We start from the raw sequence: 16,221 nt of genomic DNA on the forward strand, positions 1-16,221 counted from the left end.
ATTTCTGGTCAACTTCAACTGACTGCAAAGGTTGATAAACTATGCTATCACTTCCCTTATTTCATAAGTATACAACCAAGATATATATATTGGTGGGATGGTATTCATAGCAGGGTGGCAGTGTAACTGTCAAGAGTTTGAATCATCACTGAGAGAATGTTTGTTATTTTATTTTGTTTGGACTCTATGCTGCACTTGATACCATATATCATGAATTACTGACAAGTGATCTTTCTGGCTGTGGCTTTTGGGATATTGCCTTGTCACTTCCGAAATTGTATCTTTCTGATCGGTCATATCAAATAGTAGTCGATGATTCTGTATCTAAGCCATCTGCTAAGCCCTATGGTATTCCTCATAGCTCTATTCTTGGGCCACTGTTCACTGTTTATGTTAGTGGCTTACCTTTACTGTTGGATGCACTTGGGGATTATCATGTTAATGATACACAAGTCTACATCTGAGTTCTAACTGTGAAAGATGTAAAACTTTGTTTTAGTTGTCTTTTGCAGGATGACAAAAAAAAAAAAAAAAAAAAAAACTATGAGGATAAGACAAGAGATTCTAACTATCAGGGAAAATCTTGGGGAAGTAGAGACTGAAGAATTTGGTGCCTTTGACTGTGGTATTGTTAGTATGCAGCCATGGGATCAGCAAAGGATATGGGCTATCCACTTGGATTCTTCATTGTTAAATCTGGCAAGTTTCATATTTGCAATCTCTATGTAGTCAGAAAATATCTTGATACACAGAGTATCTTATCCGTCCTTACCCACGTGTTTGTTTCCTGAATCGTGAGGTTAGACTGTTATTTTCGCCCTCAACTGGGGTTCCCACTGGTCCCTACTTGTATGAGCTGTACTGGTTCTCTATTAAAGCAAGGATTAACATTAGATGCTATTTATTAACATTTAAAATGATTAAGTTTAACCCTTTCAGGGTCTGTGCCGTAGATATACGGCTTTACGTTCAGGGTCCAAACCGTAGATCTACGCCATGAGCTCAGCTCACTCTGATAAGCTGTGAGTGGTAAATTTGGGCCTAGATATGAGAGAATACATCTATGTGGTATGTGTGCACCACATAAAACAAATCCTGCAGCACACTGTATAATGAGAGAAAAAAAAACCAAGACCGTGATTTTCGATTAAAACAGCAACTTTGCAGTGCTTTTTCGTATGTTTTTTATAGTTGTATTTGTGATTTCTTGGTCTCATTGGATAGAATGAAAGACATATTACAGAAAGAGAGATGATTTTGATTGGTTTTAACACTGGAAATGACTTGAAACTGAGCTCAAAGTAGTGGAAATGTTAAATTTTTGCCGATGTTCAATAGTAAACAAACGACCTCACACGTCTAATACACGCCAGCTAGTGGGTCTAATATACATTCACAAATGTGGTGATGATATTAAAATATTGCATAACAGTAAATCTTCTATTTTTTGGTTTTGAATAAAAATTATGTGAATAAAAAATCAAAATGGAATTCATTTGTAAAGCCTCAAAACATAACTAATGAACAGAGGAAATGTTAGTTTAGTGCCAGGAATATCTACACTGTTTATTCTGGACCCTATTTTGAAACTGGAATATTTTGAACTTTGTGTTAAATTGGCCAAATTACCAATTTCCGATCACTTTATTTTGTAGCTGAAACAGTTGACTTGGCGATTTCTTGTGCTCAATTGATAGAAGTAATACTAGTGAATAGCTAAGAATTTGGTCGAATGGAATAATGTAATTGGCCTACAATGGGAGTCAAAGTCGGCAAAATCGCCGATTCGTAAATATCGCTGACGATCAAAATTCGCGAGAGCATAATTTCATCAATTTTCCATCAAATTTCGTACTTTTTGTTTTATTACCTTCAGAAAAAGATTCTCTACTATTTCATAAGAAAAAATAACAAATTTTTTTTTTTTAAAATTCTTGGACCCTGGTGCGCACTTTGAAATTTGGCCTCTGGACCCTGAAAGGGTTAATGAACCCAAATATTTTGCTGACATGCTTGTACCTTTTACAAAAGACTCAGGAATGCTTCTGTTAATTGTTAAAAACCCATGTATAGACAGGCAGACTAAGCTTTATGCTGCTGGTAAAATCTTTCGCAGAGTCTTATGTAGTTCCTAGACTGTTCAACAGGATGCCAGTGTCTGTTAAGAGTCAGGAATTTGTTCATGCTTTCAAGTTCAGTTGAAAGCACATCTCTCTTCTACAGCTTATGATCCCGATGATTATACTGTCACTCTTAAATATAAACTATTTCTTCTTCATCACTGTTGTTGCATTTATGGCAATGAGTGAGAGTGCTTGTGAATTTTTTTTTGAAGAAACAGGCACTCAAAAATAACAAAATTTCATTTTTTTCATTAGTATTAGTTTAGTTTATGCCATAAACTTAAAATTAAACAATGTTCTGTATGTAACACTTCTAACATTAAAAGTCTAGAATATGGGACTACCATTTGATCTCACAGTACTGCAATCAAAGGCACCAAATTCTCCAATCTGTACTTCCCTGAAATTTCCCCCTGACAAAAAAAATCCATCTTTCCTCTTATAGCTTTAATTTCAAGTTTAGTTCCTCTCATATTCCTGGGTTTTTATAGTTAATCTACTTTCTGCAAAACTAACTAAATCCAGTGTAACCAAACATCCTGAGAAACAGATATATATATACGGCCGTCTCCCACCGAGGCAGGGTGACCCAAAAAAGAAAGAAAATCCCCAAAAAGAAAATACTTTCATCATCATTCAACACTTTCACCACACTCGCACATTATCACTGTTTTTGCAGAGGTGCTCAGAATACAACAGTCTAGAAGCATAAACATATAAAGATACACAACATATCCCTCCAAACTGCCAATATCCCAAACCCCTCCTTTAAAGTGCAGGCATTGTACTTCCCATTTCCAGGACTCAAGTCCGACTATATGAAAATAACCGGTTTCCCTGAATCCCTTCACTAAATATTACCCTGCTCACACTCCAACAGATCGTCAGGTCCCAAGTACCATTCGTCTCCATTCACTCCTATCTAACACGCTCACGCACGCTTGCTGGAAGTCCAAGCCCCTTACCCACAAAACCTCCTTTACCCCCTCTCTCCAACCCTTTCGAGGACGACCCCTACCCCGCCTTCCTTCCCCTATAGATTTATATGCTTTCCATGTCATTCTACTGTGATCCATTCTCTCTAAATGACCAAACCACCTCAACAACCCCTCTTCTGCCCTCTGACTAATACTTTTATTAACTCCACACCTTCTCCTAATTTCCACACTCCGAATTTTCTGCATAATATTTACACCACACATTGCCCTTAAACAGGACATCTCCGCTGCCTCCAACCGTCTCCTCGCTGCTGCATTTACCACCCAAGCTTCACACCCATATAAGAGTGTTGGTACTACTATACTTTCATACATTCCCTTCTTTGCCTCCATAGATAACGTTTTTTGACTCCACATATACCTCAACGCACCACTCACCTTTTTTCCCTCATCAATTCTATGATTAACCTCATCCTTCATAAATCCATCCGCCGACATGTCAACTCCCAAGTATCTGAAAACATTCACTTCTTCCATACTCCTCCTCCCCAATTTGATATCCAATTTTTCTTTATCTAAATCATTTGACACCCTCATCACCTTACTCTTTTCTATGTTCACTTTCAACTTTCTACCTTTACACACATTCCCAAACTCATCCACTAACCTTTGCAATTTTTCTTTAGAATCTCCCATAAGCACAGTATCATCAGCAAAAAGTAACTGTGTCAATTCCCATTTTGAATTTGATTCCCCATAATTTAATCCCACCCCTCTCCCAAACACCCTAGCATTTACTTCCTTTACAACCCCATCTATAAATATATTAAACAACCATGGTGACATTACACATCCCTGTCTAAGACCTACTTTTACCGGGAAGTAATCTCCCTCTCTTCTACACACCCTAACCTGAGCCTCACTATCCTCATAAAAACTCTTTACAGCATTTAATAACTTACCACCTATTCCATATACTTGCAACATCTGCCACATTGCTCCTCTATCCACTCTATCATATGCCTTTTCTAAATCCATAAATGCAATAAAAACTTCCCTATCTTTATCTAAATACTGTTCACATATATGCTTCAATGTAAACACCTGATCTACACATCCCCTACCCACTCTAAAACCTCCTTGCTCATCCGCAATCCTACATTCTGTCTTACCTCTAATTCTTTCAATTATAACCCTACCGTACACTTTTCCTGGTATACTCAGTAAGCTTATTCCTCTATAATTTTTACAGTCTCTTTTGTCCCCTTTCCCTTTATATAAAGGGACTATACATGCTCTCTGCCAATCCCTAGGTACCTTCCCCTCTTTCATACATTTATTAAACAAAAGTACCAACCACTCCAACACTATATCCCCCCCTGCTTTTAACATTTCTGTCATGATCCCATCAGTTCCAGCTGCTTTACCCCCTTTCATTTTACGTAATGCCTCACGTACCTCCCCCACACTTACATTCTGCTCTTCTTCACTCCTAAAAGATGGTATACCTCCCTGACCAGTGCATGAAATTACTGCCTCTGTTTCTTCCTTAACATTTAAAAGTTCCTCAAAATATTCTCGCCATCTACCCAATACCTCCATCTCCCCATCTACTAACTCCCCTACTCTGTTTTTAACTGACAAATCCATATTTTCCCTAGGCTTTCTTAACTTGTTTAACTCACTCCAAAATTTTTTCTTATTTTCATTAAAATTTCTTGACAGTGCCTCTCCCACTCTATCATCTGCTCTCCTTTTGCACTCTCTCACCACTCTCTTTACCTTTCTTTTACTCTCCATATACTCTGCTCTTCTTATAACACTTCTGCTTTGTAAAAACCTCTCATAAGCTACCTTTTTCTCTTTTATCACACCCTTTACTTCATCATTCCACCAATCACTCCTCTTTCCTCCTGCCCCCACCCTCCTATAACCACAAACTTCTGCCCCACATTCTAATACTGCATTTTTAAAACTATTCCAACCCTCTTCAACCCCCCCACTACTCATCTTTGCACTAGCCCACCTTTCTGCCAATAGTCGCTTATATCTCACCCGAACTTCCTCCTCCCTTAGTTTATACACTTTCACCTCCCTCTTACTTGTTGTTGCCACCTTCCTCTTTTCCCATCTACCTCTTACTCTAACTGTAGCTACAACTAAATAATGATCCGATATATCAGTTGCCCCTCTATAAACATGTACATCCTTACTATATTTTCTTTTTATCTCAAGTGTGATCACAGCACCAGACACTGAGTTAACTCATAAAAAATAATTCTGACCCACTAAAAGTGAGTGAGAGTCTTTGCCCTTGCTGAAACAAACTGTAAATAGGATTGAGGTACATGCAAGATCAAATTCCTAATTCATATTAGACACAGTAGGAAATTATTTTAAGAATTATCATATTTAAAGCACATTTTTAGTGCTTTAAATATGAAAAATGAAAAATGGTTAAGATAATCTGAATTATGATGTCTGTGTACTTCTGGAAAGGTGGTTACAGAAAGTGTGATGGTGAATGTTTCCTTCTTTGGGCCACCTTACTATGGTGGGAAATAGCCAATGTGCTAAAATATATATGCATATGTTACATGAGCCTTGTCTCTGCTACGAAGAATACAAAATAGTAACAACTGCAAATGCATCATCTTCAAGATAACTTGTTTCTCATGTGTGTACACCCTCGGTCCACTATTGTATAAGTGTCCCACTATCACAAGAAATGCCTTATTGCCACTGAAGAAAATCTTACAAAATCCATATACTTTTACTAAAGGACTGAAGATATAATACAGAGGCTATCAACAAAGATTTCTGGAAAACACCAAGCAAGAGTAGTCTTTCTCAAGACATAAGGTTCATTGTCAAATAGAGTTATCTATAATAAAAGCTCATTACTGAGTTGAATTTTTCTCACTTTCATTCGCTACAAATTTTATATCTCCTACAGAAGTTGTATGGTACTCCCAGAGAACATGCATTACAAACAGGAAGAAAACCTGGTATTATTAAGAGGTATTAAGAAAATATAAAAAACTTGACAGAACCCCTAGAAAAAATGAACTAGTTAACGCTTACTAAGATACTACAGCTTACAAGCTGAAAATGTGAATAAAAATAACAGTAATACTGAAGTTGACCATATATTCATGAATTCACTAGGTATGTATTTTTGAGATACAATATTAAAAATTAGGAAAGCAACAAATACACAAAAATGCAACAGACAAAAAGCTTTCTGTGCCTGCACTTTTAACTACCTGCACTGTACCTGAAACTAAGACATGTACTAAATTTTTTTAAATATTATCAATAACCAAAGATATGTGTAGAATATAAGATTATAACACAGGATTTTTCAGATATTAAAGAGAATAATTCATTACTCTGCTGTTAAATTATTTAGAAAGTATATACAAAAAATTCGAGTCTAACTAAGAGAGGTTTCCTACCTGAGATAGTGTAATAAAAATTTTTTTTTTCTAACATATAGTAACAAAAGAAAATTTTTCAATCAAAATTAAAATACAAATGAAAATTAATATAGTAGATTCTTGGTGATGTATATAGCTACTGAAATAACATAAAGCAGGCTAGTCTCCAGGTAACTATCAGTTAAAATAAGCAAGAGGCAAAAAATCATATCAACTATTATTTGGGCACGTGTTGAAATGACTTAAAAAGTATAAGCATGTCTCTCTGCTTGTAAATAATTATATGAAAGTTAATAAACAGACATGCACTACTCTAGCATCAACTGATGTGCAATTGTTCTATTAAGTACTGTAATAATACAAAAAACTATACATTCTTAATAGATCACTTGCAAACTTGGTAGGTATTCCTCTCACTAGACTTATCTCATTACTTGTAATGCAGAAATGTGTTTGTTACATGTACAATATAATGGCCCTCACTGCTACTAAGTCTTCAAAGCAGAAAACTATATATATTTTAGCTAATAAATATTAAGATTGAAGGAAAGCTTACTTTGTTTTGACTTCACTATCTGGGTCATTCTCCATCCAAGACTCTGCAACATCATGATTGTCCAAACACACCTCTCCTTCCTGTAATAAAACATTTAATATACAATACACAGACTCAAACCAACCACTACTGCTTTTCATTAACTTATGTCAACATATTAAATTATGTCAACATATTAAATTCAATAAAAATATCTAGTATTTTTTTTTTTTTCAACAAGTCGGCCATCTCCCACCGAGGCAGGGTGACCCAAAAAGAAAATCCCCAAAAAGAAAATACTTTCATCATCATTCAACACTTTCACCTCACTCACACATAATCACTGTTTTTGCAGAGGTGCTCAGAACACAACAGTTTAGAAGCATATACGTATAAAGATACACAACATATCCCTCCAAACTGCTAATACCCCGAAACCCCTCCTTTAGAGTGCAGGCATTGTATTTCTCATTTCCAGGACTCAAGTCCGGCTATATAAAAATAACTGGTTTCCCTGAATCCCTTCACTAAATATTACCCTGCTCACACTCCAACAGATCGTCAGGTCCCAAATACCATTCGTCTCCATTCACTCCTATCAAACACGCTCACGCACGCATACTGGAAGTCCAAGCCTCTCGCCCACAAAACCTCCCTTACCCCTTCCTTCCAACCTTTTCGAGGACGACCCCTACCCCGCCTTCCTTCTCCTACAGATTTATATGCTCTCCATGTCATTCTACTTTGATCCATTCTCTCTAAATGACCAAACCACCTCAACAACCCATCTTCAGCCCTCTGACTAATACTTTTATTAACTCCACACCTCCTCCTAATTTCCACACTCCGAATTTTCTGCATAATATTTACACCACACATTGCCCATAGACAGGACATCTCCACTGCCTCCAACCGCCTCCTCGCTGCTGCATTCACAACCCAAGCTTCACACCCATATAAGAGTGTTGGTACTACTATACTTTCATACATTCCCTTCTTTGCCTCCACAGATAACGTTTTTTGACTCCACATATACCTCAATGCACCACTCACCTTTTTTCCCTCATCAATTCTATGATTAACCTCAACCTTCATAAATCCATCCGCCGACATGTCAACTCCCAAGTATCTGAAAACATTCACTTCTTCCATACTCCTCCTCCCCAATTTGATATCCAATTTTTCTTTATCTGAATCATTTGATACCCTCATCACCTTACTCTTTTCTATGTTCACTTTCAACTTTCTACCTTTACACACACTCCCAAACTCATCCACTAACCTTTGCAATTTTTCTTTAGAATCTCCCATAAGCACAGTATCATCAGCAAAAAGTAACTGTCAATTCCCATTTTGTATTTGATTCCCCATAATTTAATTCCACCCCTCTCCCGAACACTCTAGCATTTACTTCTTTTACAACCCCATCTATAAATATATTAAACAATCATAGTGACATTACACATCCCTGTCTAAGACCTACTTTTACCAAGAAGTAGTCTCCTTCTCTTCTACACACCCTAACCTGAGCCTCACTACCCTCATAAAAACTCTTTACAGCATTTAGTAACTTACCACCTATTCCAAATACTTGTGACATCTGCCACATTGCTCCCCTATCCACTCTATCATCTGCCTTTTCTAAATCCATAAATGCAATAAAAACTTCCCTACCTTTATCTAAATACTGTTCACATATATGCTTCAATGTAAACACTTGATCGACACATCCCCTACCCACTCTGAAACCTCCTTGCTCATCTGCAATCCTAAATTCTGTCTTACCTCTAATTCTTTCAATTATAACCCTACCGTACACTTTTCCTGGTATACTCAGTAAGCTTATTCCTCTATAATTTTTACAATCTCTTTTGTCCCCTTTCCCTTTATATAAAGGGACTATACATGCTCTCTGCCAATCCCTAGGTACCTTCCCATCTTTCATACATTTATTAAACAAAAGTACCAACCACTCCAATACTATATCCCCCCCTGCTTTTAACATTTCTGTCATGATCCCATCAGTTCCAGCTGCTTTACCCCCTTTCATTCTACGTAATGCCTCACGTACCTCCCCCACACTTACATTCTGCTCTTCTTCACTCCTAAAAGATGGTATACCTCCCTGGCCAGTGCATGAAATTACCGCCTCCCTTTCTTCCTCAACATTTAAAAGTTCCTCAAAATATTCTTGCCATCTACCTAATGCCTCCATCTCCCCATCTATTAACTCCTTACTCTGTTTTTAACTGACAAATCCATACTTTCCCTAGGCTTTCTTAACTTGTTTAACTCATTCAAAAATTTTTTCTTATTTTCATTAAAATTTCTTGACAGTGCCTCTCCAATTTTATCATCTGCTCTCCTTTTGCACTCTCTCACCACTCTCTTCACCTTTCTTTTAATCTCCATATACTCTACTCTTCTTATAACACTTCTGCTTTGTAAAAACCTCTCACAAGCTAACTTTTTCTCTTTTATCACACCCTTTACTTCATCATTCCACCAATCACTCCTGTTTCCTCCTGCCCCCACCCTCCTATAACCACAAACTTCTGCCCCACATTCTAATACTGCATTTTTAAAACTATTCCAACCCTCTTCAACCTCCCCACTACTCATCTTTGCACTAGCCCACCTTTCTGCCAATAGTCGCTTATGTATCTCACCCAAACTTCCTCCTCCATTAGTTTATACACTTTCACTTCCCTCGTACTTGTTGTTGCCACCTTCCTCTTGACCCATCTACTTCTTACTCTAACTGTAGCTACAACTAAATAATGATCCGCTATATCAGTTGCCCCTCTATAAACAAGTACATCCTGGAGCCTACCCATCAACCTTTTATCCACCAATACATAATCTAACAAATTACTTTCATTACGTGCTACATCATACCTTGTATATTTATTTATCCTCTTTTTCATAAAATATGTATTACTTATTACCAAATCTCTTTCTACACATAGCTCAATTAAAGGCTCCCCATTTACATTTACCCCTGGCACCCCAAATTTACCTACTACTCCCTCCACAACATTTTTACCCACTTTAGCATTGAAATCCCCAACCACAAGTACTCACATTTGGTTCAAAACTCCCCATGCATTCACTCAACATTTCCCAAAATCTCTCTCTCTCTCTCTCCTACACTTCTCTCTTCTCCAGGTGCATATATGCTTACTATAACCCACTTTTCACATCCAACCTTTATTTTACTCCACATAATCCTTGAATTAATACATTTTAGTCCCTCTTTTCCTGCCATATGTTATCTTTCAACATTATTGCTACTCCTCCTTTAGCTCTAACTCTATTTGAAACCCCTGATCTAATCCCATTTATTCCTCTCCACTGAAACTCTCCCACCCCCTTCAGCTTTGTTTCACTTAAAGCCAGGACATCCAGCTTCTTCTGATTCATAACATCCACAATTATCTCATTCTTATCATTTGCACAACATCCACACACATTCAGACTTCCCACTGACAATTTTCTTCTTATTCTTTTCAGTAATCTTTACAGGAAAAGGGGTTACTAGCCCATTGTTCCCGGAATTTTAGCTGACTTTTGCAACACGCATGGCTTACGGAGGAAAGATTCTTATTCCACTTCCCCATGGATATAAAAGGAAAAGTAATAAGACCAAGAACTATTAAGATAAAATCAAAGAAAACTCAGATGAGTATGTATAAATAAATGTGTACATGTATGTGTAGTGTGACCTAAGTGTAAGTAGAAGTAGCAAGATATACCTGTAATCTTGCATATTTATGAGACAGACAAAAGACACCAGCAATCCAACCATCATGTAAAACAATTACAGGCTTTCGTTTTACACTCACTTGGCAGGATGGTAGTACCTCCCTGGGTGGTTGCTGTCTACCAACCTACTACCTATCTGGTATATAATTTGATATATAGATTTTAGGTAAGTCTTGCTACTTCTACTTACATTTAGGTTACACTACACATGCATTTTTTTTAACACGTCAGCCATTTCCCACTAAGGCAGGGTGGCCCAAAAAGAAAGAAAAATCCAAAAAGAAAGAAAAAACTTTCATCTTCATTTAACACTTTCATCATTAATCATACGTAATCACTGTCTTTGCAGAGGCACTCAGATACGACAGTTTAGATGTCCCTCTAAACTGCCAATATCCCAAACCCCTCCTTTAAAGTGCAGGCATTGTACTTCTCATTTCCAGCATTCAAGTCCGGCTAACTGGTTTCCCTGAATCCCTTCACAAAATATTATCCTCCTCACACTCCAACAGCTCGTTAGGTCCCAAAAACCATTTGTCACCATTCATCTAACACGTTCACGCATGCTTGCTGGAAGTCCAAGCCCCTCACCCACAAAACCTCCTTTACCCCCTCCCACCAGCCTTTTTGTGGACAACCCCTACCCCCACCTTCCTTCCCCTACAGATTTATATGCTCTCCAAGTCATTCTAGTAGATTTATATGCTCTCCAAGTCATTCTAGTTTGTTCCATTCTCTCTAAATGACCAAACCACCTCAACAAACCCTCTTCAGCTCTCCACACCTTCTCTAAATTTTCACACTACAAATTATCTGCATAATATTTACACCACACATTTCCCTTAGACACGACATCTCTACTGCCTCCAGCCTCCTCCTCGATGCATAACTCACAACCCATGCTTCACACCCATATAAATGTGTTGATACCAAAACATTCTTGTACATTCCCTTCTTTGCCCCAATGGATAACGTTTCTTGTCTCCAGAGATTCATTGAGGCAGGGCGACCCAAAAAAGACACACCATCACCATCATTCACACTAATACTGTCTTGCCAGAGGCACACAGATAAGACAGTTCGAATGTCTCTCAAATATCTCTAGCCCCTCCTTTAGAGTGCAGGCACTGTACTTCCCACCTCCAGGACTAAGTCCAGCTAATAAGACTCACTGAATCCCTTCATAAAATGTTACCCTGCTCACACTTCAAAAGCACATCAGGTTTCAAAAACCATTTGCCTCCATTCACTTGTATCTAACAAGCTCACACATGACTGCTGGATGTCCAAGCACCTTAATATTATTATTACTTTCTTTTTTTTTCTCAACAAACTAGCCATATCCCATAAAGGCAGGGTGACCTAAAGAGAAAAATGAAAGTTTTTCATTTTAAATTTAATAATTTATACAGAAGAGATTACTAACCCCTTGCTCCCATTACAGGTCTCCCTCAACATTCGCATTTTCAACTTCCGCGGGCTTCACACATTCGCGAATTCCTAACCGCCAAATTCCCAGGCGCCAAATCATATTTAAGTTTCCCGCCACCCGCGAGTCCTTACTACCCTCCCTCTGAGCCCCGCAACTGGCAGCCAGCCCTCCCACCACTCAGTGTGGCGAGTGTTTTGTTTGTTCATTATTTGCTATTAACCCTTAAACGGTCCAAACGTATATATACGTTCATTCGCGTAGCGCCCCAAATTTTTTGAGGAAAAAAAAATCTTTTCTTTTAAAAGGAAAAAAGAGCATATGGTACCCATGCATCCCCAATTATTTTAATATGGAACACAGTGAGTGCACACACCCATTCTCTCATGTCTAGGTGACTCAGGCTTATTGTGGCAATGTTGAATGAATGACAAAGAAAACGTATATATACGTTTGGGGCGCTACGCGCGTGAACGTATATACATGTATACTTTTGGACCGTTTAAGGGTTAAACTGCAGTATAAATAATGTCAACTCATTCATGACTGCATATTGGAATGGCCATTCGGGCAGGTATTGAACAGTGGCATCATATGTTTACTCTTGAACACAGCAAAGAATCAAACATTTCTGCTAATAATAATAATAATAATAATAATAATAATAATAATAACAATAATAATATAGAATTGAAGAAGGAAACTGTACAAAATTACGAGGGTTGAAGCAGTGGTGGAGGAAGTGGTTGAGGCATCGTCACTCAGTGTGGTCTTGTTTATGCTGGAGTGAGCAATAGTCTGTGCTCTTCTAAACATTTCACAATAATTCATTGTGTTTGGTGCTTGTAGATTGAGTGCTACTGGAGTTGTTGAGGCAGTGGTTGAGGCACTGGTTGAGGCAGTGGTTGAGGCAGCAGTTGAGGCAGTGGTTGTGGCAATGGTTGAGGCAGTGGTAGAAGCAGTGGTTGAGGCAGCAGTTGAGGCAGTGGTATTTAATAACATCTATGTTATTAATGATAATAATACATACTATTAATAACATTTATTATTATTATTATTAATGTTATTAAATACCACTGCCTCAAGGGGGCAGTCAGGCAATTTTCCATGCACTCTCAAAAAACTCTCAAAAAAAATAAAAAAATTATGGAAATTGAGTTATTTATACAGAAAAATAGCTTAACTCTTTGGCAACACAATGGTACAAGAATCAATGTTCTACGACGTTTCTACAAGAAATTATAGTCGTTTATATCAGGTATGGTAACGGCGATATGGGTAGCGCGTCTGCTCACAGCCCATATATTTTTTGGAATTTTTTCCTTGTTTTTTATAGCTTTTTCTTGCATTATTCTTTCTAATATAATAACTGACTACATGTATTTGGCATCATATAAGAGTAGGCGGAGCTTATCCGTAGAGTGCCAGCCAATCAGAAACCATCTGGGAACACTCGGCCATATTCCTGCTCCAGAGAGAGCCAGGAGAAATCACTTCATTATTACGCTTATATCAACTTATATATCAACTCTACAGCTTATTTATCTATCAGAATTGATCTAATATATAATAAACACTATGAATAACATACAAACATGTTATATATTCTAGACTGAATAAAATAGGCCATAATATGGCAAGAGACCATCGGGAATACACCTACCATCCGACTTACGACCTGCTCGACTTACGACCACTCGACTTACGACCACTCGACTTACGACCGTGTTTTTTATGCCAAATTTCTGGGAAATAAACAACCTATTTGTGTTGTACACAGCATTTATCCTAAACCTTACAGTATAAAATACAGTACTAACAACATAAAAAGTAAAGTAAATAACATGAAATACCAAAATGAAACAATAAAATAAAGTCATTACAAAAATGTTTTGTTGATATTCAGTAGTAAAGTTCGACTTACGACTATTTCGACTTACGACCGGTTTCTCGGAACCGAACTCGGTTGTAAGTCGGATGGTAGGTGTATTTCGATATAAATGAGTTACTCCTCTCCATGTCGTCTTTGAGTAAGAGAAAACGGTGTTTTGACGAGGATAACCACTAGAACATCAGTTTACTAAGAAATACACCCAAACAAACGCGATTTTCGTGAAAAAAAAAAAATTTGAGATGGTGGGCCGGCGGGCGTTCCAGGCCAATATCTCGGAAGTAACTTATTCACTTATTGTACCTATTTCTTCCTTTATTACTTAATTAAATGGAATAATATTCACAGAAATTGTAGAATAATGATTTCTCTAATCTCCTTCGGGTCATTTTTGGAAATATTCCAAATACTTTGGGATTCATGTGGGAGTAAAGGGCAGATTTTTTTGCAACATTCCAAGAACTAACAAACTTTATTTTTTTGTGAAATAAAGATAAGTTATTTAGAGGAAAGGTCCCGAAGAAAATTCGTATTAGCATTGTTCTCTCGGCACCAAGTGTCCAAACAACCTTACGTCGTCCCATATAGGAATAAATCACCCCCCAAGGGCATTTTCAGTATATCAGTCCTTTTTCAGTCTTTTCTCAGTTGTTGTTTGAGGTATATTTTTGATAAATATTTTCAAGAAAGAGTGAAAACACTTTGTCTTGTGCACCAAAACTGGAGGAAATCAGACGGAAAACAAAAAAAAAAATTAATTGCCTGACTGTTCCCTCAACCACTGCCTCAACCACTGCCTCAACCACTGCCTCAACCACTGCCTCTACCACTGCCTCTACCACTGCCTCTACCACTGCCGCAACCACTGCCTCAACCACTGCCTCAACCACTGCCTCTACCACTGCCTCAACCACTGCAGTTGCACTCAATCTACAAGCACCAAACACAATGAATTATTGTGAAATGTTTGGAAGAGCGCTGAGGCTAATGGTCACCCCCGCCCGCATAAACAAAGCCACACTGACTAACAATGCCTCAGCCACTTCCTCCAGGCATCGTCAGTCAGTGTGGCTTTGTTTATGCGGGAGTGACCATTAGCCTCCGCGCTCTTCCAAATATTTCACAATAATTCATTGTGTTTGGTGCTTGCAGATTGAGTGCAACTGCTACATAATTAACTGTGGGCCCAAAGAAACTTACTAGTGCCAGCCCTTTGGTAAAGAAATTGAAAAACACAATAGAATTGAAGAAAGAAATTGTACCAAAATATGAGCAGTGTGCCACAGTGGTTGAGGCAGTGGTATTTAATGACATACATGTTATTAAACCATAACATGTATGTACAGTGGTCCCTCAATTATCGTCCCTAATCCGTTCCTGGAAGTGAGACTATTATCGAAATGGACGATTTTCGAATCAATTTTCCCCATAAGAAATAATATAAATCCAATTAATTCGCTCCAGACACCCAGAAGTATCAACAACATTTTTTTTTTTTTACCTAAAAGATAGAGTTACATGCACAAAAGAATGAACATTCAACATGACAGTTACCTTTATTGAAGGCTGTTGTTGATGAATGGAAGACATAAGGACTCTAGGTCACTTCAGGGGTCACTTCCCTAGCATAAATATAGATTTACATGCAGAAAAGAATGCCAAATAAATGTAAAGCACTAATAAAATGTATAAATGAACACTGGTAATAGAGGTAGTTGATGAGTGGAACGGTCTGCCTAGTAGGGTGATCGAAGCTAAAACATTGGGTAGTTTCAAATTTAGGTTGCATAAATACATGGCAGAAAGGTGGGCTAGTGCAAAGATGAGTAGTGGGGGGTTGAAGAGGTTAGGAATAGTTTTAAAAATGCAGTATTAGAATGTGGGGCAGAAGTTTGTGGTTATAGGAGGGTGGGGGCAGGAGGAAAGAGGAGTGACTGGTAGAATGATGAAGTAAAGGGTGTGATAAAAGAGAAAAAGGTAGCTTATGAGAGGTTTTTACAAAGCAGAAGTGTTATAAGAAGAGCAGAGTATATGGAGAGTAAAAGAAAGGTGAAGAGAGTGGTGAGAGTGCAAAAGGAGAGCAGATGATAGAGTGGGAGA

At 37.8% G+C, this 16,221-nt stretch overlaps 1 protein-coding gene across 9 annotated transcripts in view; it reads right to left on the minus strand.

The window, feature by feature from the left end:
• hppy (MAP4K3-like protein hppy) overlaps positions 1-16,221 on the minus strand; it is a 344,184-nt gene that overhangs the window by 197,276 nt on the left and 130,687 nt on the right. For all 9 annotated transcript variants that reach the window (XM_070092488.1, XM_070092484.1, XM_070092486.1 and 6 more), the window contains exon 10: positions 7,058-7,137. In XM_070092488.1, coding sequence (XP_069948589.1) covers positions 7,058-7,137 — 80 coding nt within the window. The remainder of the gene's footprint in view (positions 1-7,057; positions 7,138-16,221) is intronic.

This window comes from Cherax quadricarinatus, chromosome 39 (assembly GCF_038502225.1).
Source record: "Cherax quadricarinatus isolate ZL_2023a chromosome 39, ASM3850222v1, whole genome shotgun sequence".
Classification (NCBI taxonomy): domain Eukaryota; kingdom Metazoa; phylum Arthropoda; class Malacostraca; order Decapoda; family Parastacidae; genus Cherax; species Cherax quadricarinatus.